This window comes from Hypanus sabinus (assembly GCF_030144855.1).
Source record: "Hypanus sabinus isolate sHypSab1 chromosome X2 unlocalized genomic scaffold, sHypSab1.hap1 SUPER_X2_unloc_26, whole genome shotgun sequence".
Taxonomy (NCBI): domain Eukaryota; kingdom Metazoa; phylum Chordata; class Chondrichthyes; order Myliobatiformes; family Dasyatidae; genus Hypanus; species Hypanus sabinus.
The window spans coordinates 288,857-305,996 of NW_026778997.1; the positions used below are offsets into that span (position 1 = coordinate 288,857).

The 17,140-nt window shown below is 49.8% G+C and overlaps 2 protein-coding genes across 2 annotated transcripts; both read right to left on the bottom strand.

Moving 5' to 3' along the window:
- Positions 1 to 9,642: 9,642 nt before the first annotated feature.
- LOC132385833 (gastrula zinc finger protein XlCGF8.2DB-like) lies at positions 9,643 to 10,643 on the bottom strand. The gene has a single exon (XM_059958060.1). The coding sequence runs from the start codon at positions 10,512 to 10,514 to the stop codon at positions 9,789 to 9,791; it is 726 nt and encodes a 241-aa protein (XP_059814043.1). The 5' UTR covers positions 10,515 to 10,643; the 3' UTR covers positions 9,643 to 9,788.
- Positions 10,644 to 12,014: 1,371 nt separating this feature from the next.
- On the bottom strand, positions 12,015 to 16,014 carry LOC132385836 (gastrula zinc finger protein XlCGF8.2DB-like). Its single transcript, XM_059958066.1, has 2 exons — positions 15,995 to 16,014; positions 12,015 to 13,775 (listed from the first exon to the last, which is right to left on the bottom strand). Exon 2 carries the CDS (start codon positions 12,884 to 12,886, stop codon positions 12,161 to 12,163), a length of 726 nt encoding a protein of 241 aa, XP_059814049.1. The 5' UTR covers positions 12,887 to 13,775; positions 15,995 to 16,014; the 3' UTR covers positions 12,015 to 12,160.
- Between the last annotated feature and the right edge of the window lie 1,126 nt (positions 16,015 to 17,140).

Consider the following 17,140-nt stretch of genomic DNA (forward strand, 5'->3'; position numbering starts at 1 on the left):
GCGGTGGGTCATTTGGGAACTTCTGGTTGCGCCATTCCACAAGCCTGACCACTCTGGATGCAAAGCAGTTCTCTGAGCTGCTTCCAGAGGGAGTGACCTCCGCTCAGCGAGATGACCCTTGTGTAATCACTGTTTGCTCGGCGGCTGCGGAAGCGGAAATGGCCCAAGCTGAAATGAAGAAACACCCTGCCGTATCTCTACTGCGGAGAGACTGGCCGAAACGGCAGTTGAGGAACCAGATTCTGTGCCGGGTCACGTCTGCTCCAGAAAGTTCTCCGCGTTCCCAGTTGCTTCAGTCTGGGAAGTATCGAGGATTGTGTTGAAGTCATTTGATGATAATTCAGGTTAATTGGGGGTTGAAAAGATCTAGGGATTGGATCGTTTCTACTGACCCCGAATGAAAACTATGGTCGAAGAGTACTGTAAACCGTGACTGCGTAAAGACTGTGTAAACCGCGCATTCGATGTGTTCGGAGGAAGACGCTGCCTACAAGGCCCATTCCGTTATCTCATTTGCAGAGAGTGGGGCCACTTGTTCTGGTGTGTATGGATTTCCTATCAATAGAGTCTGGTTCCAGCAACACGGCGATCTTGGTTATTACTGAACACCACACCGGATGTGCTCAAACCTTCCATACAAAAGATCAGAGGGCATCGACCGTGGTCAGTGTTATGCTCATTCTGGCCGCCCCAGACGGATACATAGCGATCAGGCCCAATTAAGGAGGTAGTAGCAAGATGGGGAATTACCCGAAGGAACAATGACAGTACCCTTCCCCTCAACGGAAGCCTCCAGGCAAGTTCCTCCATGATTGTCCTGATGGTCCCGGTGGAAGTGTTGGATGAGGGAAGTGTCCAGGATAAAGGAACTGGCAACCTAGGAACACTGGGCCCAGTCGACCCCTGTCCCGACGTTTCACATCTAGTAGCCGCCGGATGGTTGGCAATGATCCGGGATCGTGTAGGGGTTTCAGTCGGAGGACACAAGGGGCTGACGGAAAGTGGATTTAACTGGGAAACGTGCAAAGATCTTGGTAGTTTAAGTAGGACCGCTGTGAGGTTGATGATACTTTAGACTCCTAAAGGTTCCAGGAAGCGAGGGGCGAGTTTCTTAGCCTCGTTTTTGAGAGGGATGTCTTTGGATGAAAGCCACACCATCTGCCCAGGTCGATACTCAGGCGCAGGAGTCCGGTATCGATCGACAATCCTCCTCTTGCGATCGGCTGATCTGAGCAGGGTCGTGCGTGTGTCCTCCCAAAGTCGCGGCACCTATAGATATGGGCCGGAACAGACGGCACCACGATCTTGCTCGGGGAACAGCGGGGGTTGTTTCCCAAAGGAGCACGCGAAGGGAGATCTTCCGAAGGCCGCATTAACCAGAGAGTTGTGGGCGTACTCAACCCACGCGAGGTGGTCACTGCTGGTAGATGGGTTGTTGGTTTTTATACAACGTAGCGTCGCCTCCAAGTTTGACATGACCATGGTTCCTGCCTTGGCCCAGCTTGTCATTGCACTCTTTCCTCCCACTTTGCCCAGAAAAGACCCAAGGCTTGAGCTTCAACCCTCCGGCCTTCGGGATCTGCTCCACATTCGCCGTAATGGATTTTAGCTGGTCAAGGTTGTTGTGGGAGGTGAGAATGTCATTGACGTATCTGTCGTGTTGGAGCACCTGCCGCTCCTCCTTGAGTTGGGTGAAAGGAGGGAGGTTAGCAGTTTCGCGCATTGCTAGCTGCGCAATGCCCCCTGCTGGTTTGTCTCAGATGTTCACTCTTGTGTTTGCATATTCTCCCAGCTCCTCGTCCTCGGAGTCTCGCCAGAGGAATCTATGCAGGTGCACTTCCCGGTCTTCCAACCAAATCGAATTGTACATCTTTTTAATGTCACCCAGAGCAGCGTATATTCCAGCCCTAAATCCGAATCGGACAGATCGAATCTGGTTGAGGACATCTGGACCTTTCATTAGCAGGTCGTACAAGCTCACGCCTCTGAACGTTTGGCTGCTGTTCCACACGAGTCTCACTGGGGTCGTGACAGAGGGCGGGTTCGGAGCAATAAGGTGACTGGAACTGGCCCGTTCCAGCTGAACACCGTGTCCTCGGACAATTTCATTTCAACCCTTCGATCAACCATGTCGCGCACTTGAGCAGTGTACTTAGGTTTCCACTCGGTTCTTTGGCTCGTTGCTTTTCCGTCCGGAGAAACGTAGCTTCGACTGTTCTTTTATTGTTTGGCAAGGAAGCTGGGTCTTCCAACCAAGGATACCTGGCGTGTCAACGTGGTTCCTTGCTGTGGCGGTCACCTGTGACATAGGTGAGGCCTCTTCTTACAACTTCAGGTTCCCTCTCTTCAGCCAGAGTCATTCATTCCTTTGCCGCCCGGCTGGCAGTTTCCGCAGCGGCAACCCCGGCATCTTGGCTCGCATGCTGCGCCAATACGATCCCACTTCCTCCACTCCAGGAAGTCCCGGTTGGTGGTTGAAGTACCTGACTCCTGGAGCTTGATGCCATCCTGTCTGTTTGGTGGAAGTTGCTCTGGGACTCTGCTGGTGAGCTCCTCGTACTGGACAGCAGCCGCTCTCATTGACCTTGCAAACTGTGACTTGGACATGGGGACCGCCACAGACAGCTACTCAAAGAGGTCAGGATGTGCTCCTCTGGCCATCTTCCCCAGGGGTCCGTCCCACAGCACGAGGTCTCCAACAGCTCCGACTCTCTGAGACGCCAGCTGACCTTCTCTATGGCTTATGAGTAAATCTATTTCTCTGGGTCGCACAAGTTCATCAGGCGGTATGTCTGGGAAGAATTTCTGCAGTTGCTTCGGTGTCACAAGTTTGTGGAGATTTGTGGAGTCTAGACAATAACAAACCGATTGCTGTGATTTGAGAGTGCCCTTGGGTGTGACGTTTAGAAGGTACCGCTTTGTCTCCACCTGAATCTTCATCCCCGCAACCCCATGGACGACGAGAGTGATTTCCTCACTCCTGAGGTTCAGTCCACTTGCAGCCTTCTGGGTTGTATAATTGCTGTCTGAAGCCAAGTCAATTAACGTCCCTATTTTTTGTCCAGCATCAGCTGTGACTTCGAGAAGTCACTGGCATCTCTTACAATCCACTTTCCACCGGAAGGCCCGGCTTATCTTTCACAGTGCTGAAGGCTCAGGATGCAGTGTTTGAAAATACATCGCAACACTGTTTGGCCAATTCCGGTGAAAGTTTACTGAAGAACTCCTCTTGATCCTCTCTATATTTCTTCCTGCCTTTATCTTCCTCTGGAACGAATCTGCTCTTTCCCTGACCTGCGCTGCTTTTCTTTATTTCAGCATTGGGGCACAGATAGTAATGATGCTCGGGAGTACGCTCATCCTTGCAGTCTTGGTCTTTACACAGACAGGCGGGTTTGCAGTATGAACAGTCATCATGGACCTCGAGACACCTCTTGCATGCCGCCACCTTTCTTACTGCAGCCTTTTTCTCTCGTAGCTTTGGCGCTCGAAACCGTTTGCAAAAGTGGAGCTTCCTTTTGTGCTTTCCATCACCGCAGACGACACACCGCGCATGGTCGTCGCCTGACTTGGTAGACTTGGCTCAGCCCTGGTTTCTCTTCTACTCGGATCTTCATCCCTCAGTTGCTGCAGCTGCTCATATACGCTCTCTTGCTCTTTGAGGAATTCCAAGAGACTGTCAAACCGATTATAAGGTGCCACAGCATTTCCCCCGTCAGCGACATAGACCAGCCATTCCTTTTTGACAGTTTCTGTAAGTTTACTTTCAATTGAACTTGTCACCAGTGGATTTTTGATAGCACCCGTGTCTCCAAGGCCACTCAAGTCTTGTCGTGCCTACTCCACAGTTTGAATTAATTCCAATATTTTCCGTGGCTGACGATTTCTGGCATTTTCTGTAACTCCTCCACTATTTCAACAGCAATGCGCGTTCGATTCCCATAGCGGTTTTCGAGAACACGGAAGATGTCATCAGCAGTGTGATAAGTAGAGAGGCGAAGGTCTCTTCTGATTTTGTGGTCAAGACTGTCCGGTGGTTGAATCTCTATCACCTCTCTTGAACAGGTCGGCTCTCCCTGCCTCTGCAGTGCTTCCCAGCCCTTTTTCCATCTGTGAAAATCACGTTTTCTCCCAGTAAACTTGGGAAGGGCCGTCGGTTTCAGTCTGCTGGCGGGCGTGGGAAAATAGGAGGAAAAGCCCAACGCCGTTGGGGTTAGTCTTTCAGCATCCTCATTTCTCCTTTCTTTCTTGGAAACCAACTTGGGGATGTGGAGTTCGAGCCACTTTAGGCGATTCAGAAGGTGCTTCCGATCACCTGGCGGGATCCATCATTTCCACCGACCATGCACCTCCTTCGCTGTCTGTACCAGTCCTTGCAGGTGGTTAAGCAAGATGTCATACGCCTCCTAGTGGCCATCGGGTTGTACAGCAGCGACGTTTTCACATTCATCCTCTGCTGCTTGTAGTGCTGTGAACAGTTCAACATTTCCAAAGTTATTCCAAAGAGTCTCCTGGATTACGTTTCTGATCTCCTTCAGTTTCAACTCAGACTCATTTGCCGTCTTTGCCAGGTCGGCTTTTTGCTGTTCAGTTAACACGGCTACTTTCTCTGCGTTCAGCTCCGCCTCCCGTTCCACAATGAATCCGGCCTCCACATCATCATTGGCTTCCATGACTTTCTCGGCTTCTGTTGTGAGTTTATTGAAACTGACTCTGAGATCCTCTTCAGACATGTTTTGATGGGCCCTGGTAATACTGTTGGCCAGACGAGAAAATACTCATTTTGCTGTCGTTCGCATTACCTTGAGTTGCTCAACTGATTTCCCAATAGCCTGATCAGCCATGTTTGATTCCACCTGCAGGCTGTTCACAGGTGAAAGGGCAAGTACAACTTTTTAATGGCGCTTTGATGTTGTTTTATCTCAACTTGATTTTCTTCCTTTTTGAGGATTCCAAGTTATTGCTCCTACTGCTCCAGCTCAAGGCTCCCAGATTTCTGTTTCCTGGTCCTCCAGCTTCCCGGTCAAAAAGTTTTATTTTTCCCCACTGACAAGCAGCATTTTCACTGTCAACACACACAAAACGCTGGTGGAACGCAGCAGGCCTGGCAGCAACTATAAGGAGAAGCGCTGTGTGTGTTGCTTGAATTTCCAGCATCTGCAGATTTCCTCGTGTTTGCCTTTTCACTGTCAACCAGTTTTTCACTGTCAAGTCGGAGTTCTTGTTCTGTTGTTTGAACATGTGCAGCTTCCCCACTTGAAAGAGATTGAATGCGCCTACCTAAAGGTTTTTAACTGGATTCCACTCAATGACCAAACAACGTTTCCTTATATTTTTCGCAACTGCGGCAGTTTTAAAGTTCCGTTAGTTCTTAGTCATAAGTCATAAAAAATGTCATAAGTAATCAGTCATAAGTTTTCATTAGGTTAAGGTTAAGGTTGAGGTGAAAAACTGGCTGCCTCTCGGATTTTGTAGACGAATTCGGACCTGCACCTCGGTTTCTCTACTGAACCGCTATGGCCTCCGACCGGGCGAACTCTCTCGAAGGTTCGCGAGCTCTTAAGCCCCACGTCATCTCCAAGAAGCGCCTGCGCGCGATGGGCCCCGTGTCGGAGTTAACTCAAACGCAGTGACAGCGGTGCTCTTTTCCATGAAACGGGCTCCAGTTATTTAAAGTTCGGCATCTTACCGCAGATTCCAACGCTGCTCTCGGACTGCCGGCGTGATGATGCAGGGTCCGCCAAACTGTTTCAGGCAGTAGGTTCTGTCTGGTCTATCAGTAAATTCTTGTTCTTGCTTTTAACCATTTAAATATTATTTTCTTTTGCCTCTGTGTCCCAATGCTTTCTAGAAACTCAAGTTTGACTTGACACTCACCTTACTCCCCACCGCTCCACCATCTCACCACAATACCACAAGTCATAGGAACTGAAATACTCATTCCGTCCGTTGAGTCTCCTCCACCATTCGATCACGACTATTGGATTATCCCTCTAAACCCCGTTCTGCTGCCGCTGCCCCGTCACCTTCGACACTCGTATTAATCAACAACGCACCATTTATTTACTTAAAGCCTATTACTCCGCTGGGTTTAGGACAGCAATGCAGAGGTTCACCAGGATGTTGTCTGGATTAGAGGCATGAGCTGCTGTGTAAGGAGAGTTCGGACAAACTTGGGCTGTTTTCTCTGGTGTGGGGGCGGCTCAGGGTGAGCTGAGAGAGCTTGATCAGATTACCAGAGGTATAGACAGAGTAGAGAGCTGCCACTTTTAACCTTCTGCGTCAAAATGTCCAATAGCAGAGATCATGCATTTAGAGAGATTGCAGAAGAGGATCACCAGGATGTTGGCTGGATTAGAGGCATGAGCTACTGTGTAAGGAGAGTTCGGACAAACTTGGGCTGCTTCTCTGACGTGGAGGAGGCTCAGGGTGCCCCGACACGGCTTGATAAGATTAAAAGAGATATAGATAGAGTAGATAGCTGCCATTGTAAATCTTCGGGTCAAAATACCTAATACCAGACAGCATGCATTTAGGTAGATGAGGGGCCTGTGGAATTTATTGCCACTGACGGCACAGTTGCCAAGTCATTATTTAAAGCAGAGGTTGATCAGTGCTTGATCAGTAAAGGCATCAAAGGTCATGGGGAGAGGGCAGGGAATGGGGTTGAGAAGGGAAATAAAAGACACACGGGCAGACTCATTTAGGGGCTCTTGTCTGGCACGGAGCAGTGGGGCTGAACACCGTTTTCCACTATCGGACCTTCACTGAGACCATTTCCCATCAGTACATGTTTTACCAACAGTACATTTCAATGTTCAAGTTCAATGTAAATTTATTATCAAAGCGTGTTAAGCAGATGTTATCGAACAATTCCTTTTCTTGTTGGCAAGGTGACTCAATGCTCACCCCCAATCTTGGGGAGGGAATGGGACCAATTCCAGAGGGGAGGGTTGGGTGAGTGTGGGACTTTGTGAAGGAGTCCGAACTCCATCCTCCTCATTCCCCTTCCCCTTCTCACTCCCCTCCCTCCCACTCCACTGATGTGTTTGTGAGAGAGACAGAGAGACCTGTGTGCCCAGTCACATTCCGTTAGTGATGTGCTGTCCCTACTCACACTCCTCACTCCTCTGTACACAGCAATCCTCACAAGCTCAAATGATCCAAAAATCTTATCCCCTCCCTCCTGCACCAACTCTTTAGCCACGTGTTAAACTGTATAATCTTCTGATCCCTGCCACATCACACGGACAGCAGTCCTGAGATCACAGACCTGGAGGAGTTGTCCTTTCAATTAGCACCTCACTCCCTGAACTCCCTTAACTTAACCTTGTTACTCTACCAGCCCATATCATTGTTACCCACATGGACCACGACCTTCACTGTTCACCCTCCTGAGGAATGCTGAGCACTCAACCTGAGATGACCCAGATGCCAGCATGCAGGAGGGAATTTCATTCATCCTGGAATTTCATTCTCACCTACAGAACATCCTGTCAGTTCCCTGAGCTAACAAGCCACGTATCAACACAGCTCACCTCTTCTCCTCCCTGCCCTTCTCAGTCTCAGAGCCATGCTCAGTGCCAGAGACCCTATTGCTGTGACTTTTCTTTGCCAGGTCATCCCACCATCCCCGACTGTACCTAAAGTGATACCTGTGTTGTTCAGAGGGATGGGCACAGGGGGAAACAGAGAGTCCAGTTTCTTCCTCACTGTCACCCAGTTCCCTGTGCCGTGCACCTTGGGTGCAAATACCTCTCAAATGTCCTACCTATCACCCCTTCAGCCTCCTGAATGATCTGGAGTTCATCCAGTTCCAGCTGCAACTCCGTAATGTGGATTGTTCGGAGCTGAAGCTGGATGCCTTTCTCACAGGTGTAGTTATCAGGGACACAGCAGGGTCCTCTGCCTTCCCACATCCCAGAAAGCAGCTTTCCACCACCCCGCCTGTCATCTCCACTGTTTCAACTGAGAAAATGTAAAGAAGGGGCAAAAAAAATTCTACATCCATCATGATTTTGCCTTCTCTGACTGACTGCTCTCCCCACTGAAACCTCAAAGAATTAAAGCCTCAAAGTCTCCGCTCCAACTCTGTCCACTCCAACAGTGACAGCTCCATTTGCTCCAGCTAATGAAGGTTTTCTTGATAATCCATCCTGACTGTGGAGTGGCCACCGCTGAAAGCTCAAAAATAACCAGCCCTGAACCACTGCCTTTAATACTCCATTGGTGAACCTGAGTGAATTACGTCCTCTGAAGCTTATGATCTCTCAGATTCACGTTGGGTCAAAGCTTGATACGGTGACACAAGGATGAATGACTGATTGAAACCCATCCCAGTCAGAGCAGGTGACCACCCTCATCACAGTGTGAACCCACCACTGTCTCTGCAGTGTGGATCAGTGTGTGAATGCCTTCCCACAGTCTGAGCAGGTGACCACCCTCATCACAGTGTGAACCCACCACTGTCTCTGCAGTGTGGATCAGTGTGTGAATGCCTTCCCACAGTCTGAGCAGGTGACCACCCTCATCACAGTGTGAACCCACCACTGTCTCTGCAGTGCGGATCAGTGTGTGAATGCCTTCCCACAGTCTGAGCAGGTGACCACCCTCCCCACAGTGTGAACCCACCACTGTCTCTGCAGTGTGGATCAGTGTGTGAATGCCTTCCCACAGTCTGAGCAGGTGACCACCCTCCCCACAGTGTGAACCCACCACTGTCTCTGCAGTGTGGATCAGTGTGTGAATGCCTTCCCACAGTCTGAGCAGGTGACCACCCTCATCACAGTGTGAATCCACCACTGTCTCTGCAGTGTGGATCAGTGTGTGAATGCCTTCCCACAGTCTGAGCAGGTGACCACCCTCATCACAGTGTGAACCCACCACTGTCTCTGCAGTGTGGATCAGTGTGTGAATGCCTTCCCACACTCTGAGCAGGTGACCACCCTCACCACAGTGTGAACTCACCACTGTCTCTGCAGTGTGGATCAGTGTGTGAATGCCTTCCGACGGTCTGAGCAGGTGACCACCCTCACCCCAGTGTGAACCCACCACTGTCTCTGCAGTGTGGATCAGTGTGTGAATGCCTTCCCACACTCTGAGCAGGTGATCACACTCACCACAGTGTGAACCCACCACTGTCTCTGCAGTGTAGATCAGTGTGTGAATGCCTTCCCACAGTCTGAGCAGGTGATCACACTCACCCCAGTGTGAACCCACCTCTGTCTCTGCAGTGTGGATCAGTGTGTGAATGCCTTCCCACAGTCTGAGCAGGTGACCACCCTCCCCACAGTGTGAACCCACCACTGTCTCTGCAGTGTGGATCAGTGTGTGAATGCCTTCCCACAGTCTGAGCAGGTGACCACCCTCCCCACAGTGTGAACCCACCACTGTCTCTGCAGTGTGGATCAGTGTGTGAATGCCTTCCCACAGTCTGAGCAGGTGACCACCCTCCCCACAGTGTGAACCCACCACTGTCTCTGCAGTGTGGATCAGTGTGTGAATGCCTTCCCACAGTCTGAGCAGGTGACCACCCTCCCCACAGTGTGAACCCACCACTGTCTCTGCAGTGTGGATCAGTGTGTGAATGCCTTCCCACAGTCTGAGCAGGTGACCACCCTCCCCACAGTGTGAACCCACCACTGTCTCTGCAGTGTGGATCAGTGTGTGAATGCCTTCCCACAGTCTGAGCAGGTGACCACCCTCCCCACAGTGTGAACCCACCACTGTCTCTGCAGTGTGGATCAGTGTGTGAATGCCTTCCCACAGTCTGAGCAGTTGATGTTCAGTCAGTTGAGATGTCTGAGCGAATTCATTCCCACAATCAGAACAGGTGACTGGCATCGCCCAGTGTGAACTCGCTGATGGACTTTCAAGCCTGATGACCGAGTGAATCCCTTTCCACAATCTAAGCAGGTGAACGGTTTCTCCCCAGTGTGAATTCGGCAGTGCCTCAGCAGGTTGGATGACGCAGTGAACCCCTTCCCACATTCACAGCACGTGAACGGCTTCTCCCCAGTGTGAATTCGGCAGTGCTTCACAAGGTGGGATGAGTCAGTGAATCCCTTCCCACATTCACAGCATGTGAATGGCTTCTCCCCAGTGTGAATTCGGCAGTGCTTCACAAGGTGGGATGAGTCAGTGAATCCCTTCCCACATTCAGAGCAGCTGAACGGCTTCTCCCCAGTGTGAATTCGCTGATGTACTTTCAGATGAGATGACTGGGTGAACCCCTTGCCACATTGAAAGCAGCTGAACGGTTTCTCCCCAGTGTGAACTCGCTGATGTTCAGTCAGTTGAGATGACCGAGCAAATCCTTTCCCACATTCAGAGCAAGTGAACGGCCTCTCCCCGGTGTGAACTCGGTAGTGTCTCACAAGTTTGGATGAGTCACTGATTCCCTTCCCACATTCAGAGCAAGTGAATGGCCTCTCCCCGGTGTGAACTCGCTGGTGTCTCTGTAGTGTGGATGAACGAGTGAATCCCTTCCCACAGTCTAAGCAGGTGAACGACATCTTTTCAGTGTGAACTCACTGGTGTTCATTCAGTTGAGATGATTCAGTGAATCCTTTCGCACACAGAGCAGGTGATTGGCCTCTCCCCGTTATGAACTTGCTGGTGTCACTGTGGCATGGTTGAGTGTGTGAATGCCTTCCCACAGTCTGAGCAGGTGACCACCCTCATCACAGTGTGAACCCACCACTGTCTCTGCAGTGTGGATCAGTGTGTGAATGCCTTCCCACAGTCTGAGCAGGTGACCACCCTCCCCACAGTGTGAACCCACCACTGTCTCTGCAGTGTGGATCAGTGTGTGAATGCCTTCCCACAGTCTGAGCAGGTGACCACCCTCATCACAGTGTGAACCCACCACTGTCTCTGCAGTGTGGATCAGTGTGTGAATGCCTTCCCACAGTCTGAGCAGGTGACCACCCTCCCCACAGTGTGAACCCACCACTGTCTCTGCAGTGTGGATCAGTGTGTGAATGCCTTCCCACAGTCTGAGCAGTTGATGTTCAGTCAGTTGAGATGTCTGAGCGAATTCATTCCCACAATCAGAACAGGTGACTGGCATCGCCCAGTGTGAACTCGCTGATGGACTTTCAAGCCTGATGACCGAGTGAATCCCTTTCCACAATCTAAGCAGGTGAACGGTTTCTCCCCAGTGTGAATTCGGCAGTGCCTCAGCAGGTTGGATGACGCAGTGAATCCCTTCCCACATTCACAGCACGTGAACGGCTTCTCCCCAGTGTGAATTCGGCAGTGCTTCACAAGGTGGGATGAGTCAGTGAATCCCTTCCCACATTCACAGCATGTGAATGGCTTCTCCCCAGTGTGAATTCGGCAGTGCTTCACAAGGTGGGATGAGTCAGTGAATCCCTTCCCACATTCAGAGCAGCTGAACGGCTTCTCCCCAGTGTGAATTCGCTGATGTACTTTCAGATGAGATGACTGGGTGAACCCCTTGCCACATTGAAAGCAGCTGAACGGTTTCTCCCCAGTGTGAACTCGCTGATGTTCAGTCAGTTGAGATGACCGAGCAAATCCTTTCCCACATTCAGAGCAAGTGAACGGCCTCTCCCCGGTGTGAACTCGGTAGTGTCTCACAAGTTTGGATGAGTCACTGAATCCCTTCCCACATTCAGAGCAAGTGAATGGCCTCTCCCCGGTGTGAACTCGCTGGTGTCTCTGTAGTGTGGATGAACGAGTGAATCCCTTCCCACAGTCTAAGCAGGTGAACGACATCTTTTCAGTGTGAACTCACTGGTGTTCATTCAGTTGAGATGATTCTGTGAATCCTTTCGCACACAGAGCAGGTGATTGGCCTCTCCCCGTTATGAACTTGCTGGTGTCACTGTGGCATGGTTGAGTGTGTGAATGCCTTCCCACAGTCTGAGCAGGTGACCACCCTCATCACAGTGTGAACCCACCACTGTCTCTGCAGTGTGGATCAGTGTGTGAATGCCTTCCCACAGTCTGAGCAGGTGACCACCCTCCCCACAGTGTGAACCCACCACTGTCTCTGCAGTGTGGATCAGTGTGTGAATGCCTTCCCACAGTCTGAGCAGGTGACCACCCTCCCCACAGTGTGAACCCACCACTGTCTCTGCAGTGTGGATCAGTGTGTGAATGCCTTCCCACAGTCTGAGCAGTTGATGTTCAGTCAGTTGAGATGTCTGAGCGAATTCATTCCCACAATCAGAACAGGTGACTGGCATCGCCCAGTGTGAACTCGCTGATGGACTTTCAAGCCTGATGACCGAGTGAATCCCTTTCCACAATCTAAGCAGGTGAACGGTTTCTCCCCAGTGTGAATTCGGCAGTGCCTCAGCAGGTTGGATGACGCAGTGAACCCCTTCCCACATTCACAGCACGTGAACGGCTTCTCCCCAGTGTGAATTCGGCAGTGCTTCACAAGGTGGGATGAGTCAGTGAATCCCTTCCCACATTCACAGCATGTGAATGGCTTCTCCCCAGTGTGAATTCGGCAGTGCTTCACAAGGTGGGATGAGTCAGTGAATCCCTTCCCACATTCAGAGCAGCTGAACGGCTTCTCCCCAGTGTGAATTCGCTGATGTACTTTCAGATGAGATGACTGGGTGAACCCCTTGCCACATTGAAAGCAGCTGAACGGTTTCTCCCCAGTGTGAACTCGCTGATGTTCAGTCAGTTGAGATGACCGAGCAAATCCTTTCCCACATTCAGAGCAAGTGAACGGCCTCTCCCCGGTGTGAACTCGGTAGTGTCTCACAAGTTTGGATGAGTCACTGAATCCCTTCCCACATTCAGAGCAAGTGAATGGCCTCTCCCCGGTGTGAACTCGCTGGTGTCTCTGTAGTGTGGATGAACGAGTGAATCCCTTCCCACAGTCTAAGCAGGTGAACGACATCTTTTCAGTGTGAACTCACTGGTGTTCATTCAGTTGAGATGATTCAGTGAATCCTTTCGCACACAGAGCAGGTGATTGGCCTCTCCCCGTTATGAACTTGCTGGTGTCACTGTGGCATGGTTGAGTGTGTGAATGCCTTCTCACCATGTAAACAGGTTACTGTCTTCTCACTGGGGAATTTTCAGATGTATATTTAGCACCGTCGACAGAATGAATTGCTTCCTGCTGTCAGAACAGGTGGAGCATCTCACTGTGGTGTGAACTTCCTGATGTATCTTCAGGCTGGATGACTGGGTAGTTCCCCTCCCTCACACAGAGCAGGTGAATGGCCTCTCCCCACTGTGAACTCACTGGCGTGTCTGTGGGTAGGCTGTGAGTGAATCCCCTCCCTCACACAGAGCAGGTGAATGGCCTCTCCCCACTGTGAACTCACTGGCGTGTCTGTGGGTAGGCTGTGAGTGAATCCCCTCCCTCACACAGAGCAGGTGAATGGCCTCTCCTCACTGTGAACTCACTGGCGTGTCTGTGGGTAGGCTGTGAGTGAATCCCTTCCCACACTGAGAGAAGGAGAATGATATCTCACTGCGATCAATCATCTGGCAATTCAGACAGTCAGATGTTTGAATCCCTTCTACAATCAATGGGTTGAAGAACTGATCTCCAGTGAGCAAATGCTGGTGTGTTCTCAGCTCCCGGTTCCAGTGGATAACACTGAGTTACAACAGAAAACTTCATTTCAGACACAAAACACATTTCCAGCTGGGATGAGATAATTCTTCATCTCCAAGGATTGACAATAGCTGTGTCGGTCTTGCAAAGAAAATATTTGGCCAATCCTTATATATCCGTAAATAGACAGCCCATGCACAAGTGTTCTGCCATTTCAAACCTGTAAAAATATTTGAAAGGACATCAATAGGTGAAGGACAGTTTTTCAGGTGAGATTTTAGTCTGTGGTGAGAACATAAGGAAAAGGAGTAGGAGAACATCATCTGGCCCGTCTCCACCAACCTGCCTTTTCCCCATCGCCCTTCATTCCCCTTCTTTGCAAACATCTATCCAACCTCGTCTCAAATGCATTTACTGAGGTAGCCTCCACTGCTTCATTGGGCAGAGAAATCTATAGATTCCCAACTCTTGGGGGAAATCTTCATCTCCATCCCAAATGCCCCGAATGTTAAAGTGATGTCCTCTAGTTCTACTCTCAACTACCAGTGGAAACAACTTTTCTACCTCTACCTTAACTATCTGAATCATAATTTTGCATGTTTCTATAAGATCATCTCTCAATGTGAGCTCTGGCATCAGAATATCACCCAGTTCATCTCATGTTGAGATATACCACAGGTGACTGTGGGAAGCAGATGGAGTTCAACCTGGTGGTTCATTTCGGTAGGTCCAATTTGAAGACAGAATACAATATTAATGATAGGACTCTTGGCAGTTTGGAGGAGCAGCGAGATCGTGGGATCTATGTCAATAGTTCATGCAAAGCTGCTACGCAGCTGGACAATGTTTTTAAGAAGGCCTTCATCAGACATGGGACTGAGTTCAAAAGTGGTGAGGTACTACTACAGATATAAAAGGCCTTCGTTAGGCCCTACTTTTAGCACTGTGTTCAATTCTGATCACCTCACAACAGGAAAAAACACTCTAAATAGGGTGCAGAGGAGTTTGACAAGGATGTTGCTTGGATTGGAGAGCACGCCTTACAAGAGTAGGCTGAGTAAACTTTGGAGCGATGGAAGATGAGAGGTGACCTGAGAGAGTTGTATAAGATGATGAGAGGCATTGATCGTGTGGATAGCCAGAGGTTTCTCCCCAGGGCTGAACGAGCCAACATGAGGGGGCATAGTTTTAAGGTGCTTGGAAGTAGGTACAAGGGGGATACCAGAGATAAGCTTTTTTTTTCACTCTCTTTTCACACAGAGAGTGGCAGGTACATGGAATGCACCGCCAGCGACGGTGGAAAAGGTGGATACAATAAGGGTCTTTTCAGACACTGTTCGGTAGGTACGTGCAATGCACTGCCAGCGACGGTGGTAAAGGTGGATACAATAAGGGTCTTTTCAGACACTGTTCAGTAGGTACGTGGAGCTGGGAATAATAGAGGGATATTTGGTAGTGAAACTCTTGGCAGATTCTAGAGTAGGTTATATGGTCGGCATGAGGTTGTCATCCGAAGGGCCTGTAATGAATTGCAGACTTATGTTTCTGTGTTTATATGTGAACTCCCCATCTTCTAACAAGGCATGGATCAAGCCTCCTGACTGACCAACAAAATCTCTGACTGTATTCCTGTCTGTATGAGAAAGGGCTCTACTTCTGCCTTCAATCAACCTATGACTTGGCTCAGTCTGTCTCTGTCCTTTGGTATTATTTCAAGTTCATGTTCCACAACACGACAAAGTGAACTTGTTACTACATGTCTGATCCTGGAGATTTTCTAATTACTGGGATCCCCTCCCCCCAGCTGAGTGACAGTGATGAACCCATCGATGGCAATGCCAATGACTATGAAGGGGTGGGCAGTAGTTACTCTCATTGGAGTGTGGCAATTTTGTGATGTGAAAGCTACAGGTCACCTGTCATCGAGGACAAAGGTGTTTCATATCGTTATTTACCCAGAGAGAACTAAAGCTGACCGGAGGATTTTTTTTATGCTATACAATAGTAATTGACATTCTCACCGACTGGGAGGTAGACTCTTTATCTGAGAGTAACCGGACACTATATTTTTGTTCCGAGGTACCGATCCTCGGATTTACATGGCTGGAAGTCGCTGCGTTAGGGACAATCTCTATGGGGACAACGCTGGCCTGTCAACCATGGCTGCCTCCTTACCCAGAAGACAGCACGGCGGAGAAACCTGTCCATCAGCCATCCAAGGACCCAGCGATGCGCATGCGCCGGAGAAATGGCGGCGCCGCCAGCTCTCAACCGCCGTAAACTCCCCGTGACTCGGGTAAATCGTGGGACTGAGAGAGACGGAAAGGACCGGGATTGTCCTGAGGTGCGGGACCAGTGTGGACGGAGCTCATGGTAATTTTCCTTTAATCGCGGTTCAGACGCCGGTGATTAAGCTCCCACCCGCGGCCCCGCTCCTACCTGCGTCCGATCCCCGAGAGCCTCTCGTCTGCTGAGCGCATGCGCAATGTTCACGATTGGCTGTGCCGCCCACGCATGCGCATTGGTTTAAACAGGATTAAAAAATCTGCAGACGCGGAAATCCAAAGCAACACGTGGAGGAACTCAGTGGGGCAGAAAGCAACTATGGAGAGGAGAGAACAGTCGGCGTTTCAGACCCACACCCTTCTTCAGGACTGGAAAGTCAGTATGTGGGGGGAGATGAAGTGATAGGGCAAACCGGGAGACGGGGAGAGTAAAGAGCTGAGAAGTTAATGAGTCAGAGAGATAAAGGGCTGGAGAATAATAATATTTTATTGATCCTGAGTGGGAAATTCATTTCGTTACAGCAACAACATTTAGAAATACACTTAACAGTGTGCAGACTTTACTAATAAGAAAGTAGAGAATAATAATATACACAGTAATACTGTACCAATGTGCAATAATATTGCATGAAATAATAATGCAGGGATTATTGAACTAAGATGTGTGTTCACCTATCTCAGAAAGATGAACTCTTGCAGTTGGTAAGAAACAATTTCTGTAACTATGCTTGAGACGGCGGGGATGAGTGAGTCTGTTAGAAAGAGGGATGGGGAATCTGCTGCCTGTCGGGTAGGTGATGGAGAGGATATGACAGATTGTCCATAATCGGTAAGTTTATCAAAGAATGGATCCATGTCTCCTGATGAGTTTACTTTGTCTTTTTGCACCGATGCTGCTCCCCCAACAGAAAGCAGCAAAGAAGACTGCACTCGCTACAACAGACTGGTAAAAGATCTGCACCAACCTGCCTCACACATTCAAGCATCTCGGCTTCCTTAGAAGACAAAGTCTACTCATCCCCTTCTTGAAAACAACCTTTCTGTTGGTTTTTCAGTCATGTCTTTACCCGAGGTGAACACCCAACTAATTGTCCTCCACCACAGTGACCTCTGCTCCCAGAATGTGTGCAGGACTCGTCACTGTCCTCTTCCTCCTAAAATCAATCACCATTTCCCTGGTTTCGGCCACATTCAGGAGCAGGTGATTCCTCCTCACTATTCCACAATCCTGTCCACCAGTCCTCTGTACCCCGACTCCTGCCCATCTCTAATGCACCCAACTACCGCAGAGTCATCAGAG

Bases quoted from the DNA above. Each gene is read 5' to 3' on its own strand.
- LOC132385836 (XM_059958066.1), bottom strand. From the start codon at position 12,886: ATGTCGTTCACCTGCTTAGACTGTGGGAAGGGATTCACTCGTTCATCC.
- LOC132385833 (XM_059958060.1), bottom strand. From the start codon at position 10,514: ATGTCGTTCACCTGCTTAGACTGTGGGAAGGGATTCACTCGTTCATCC.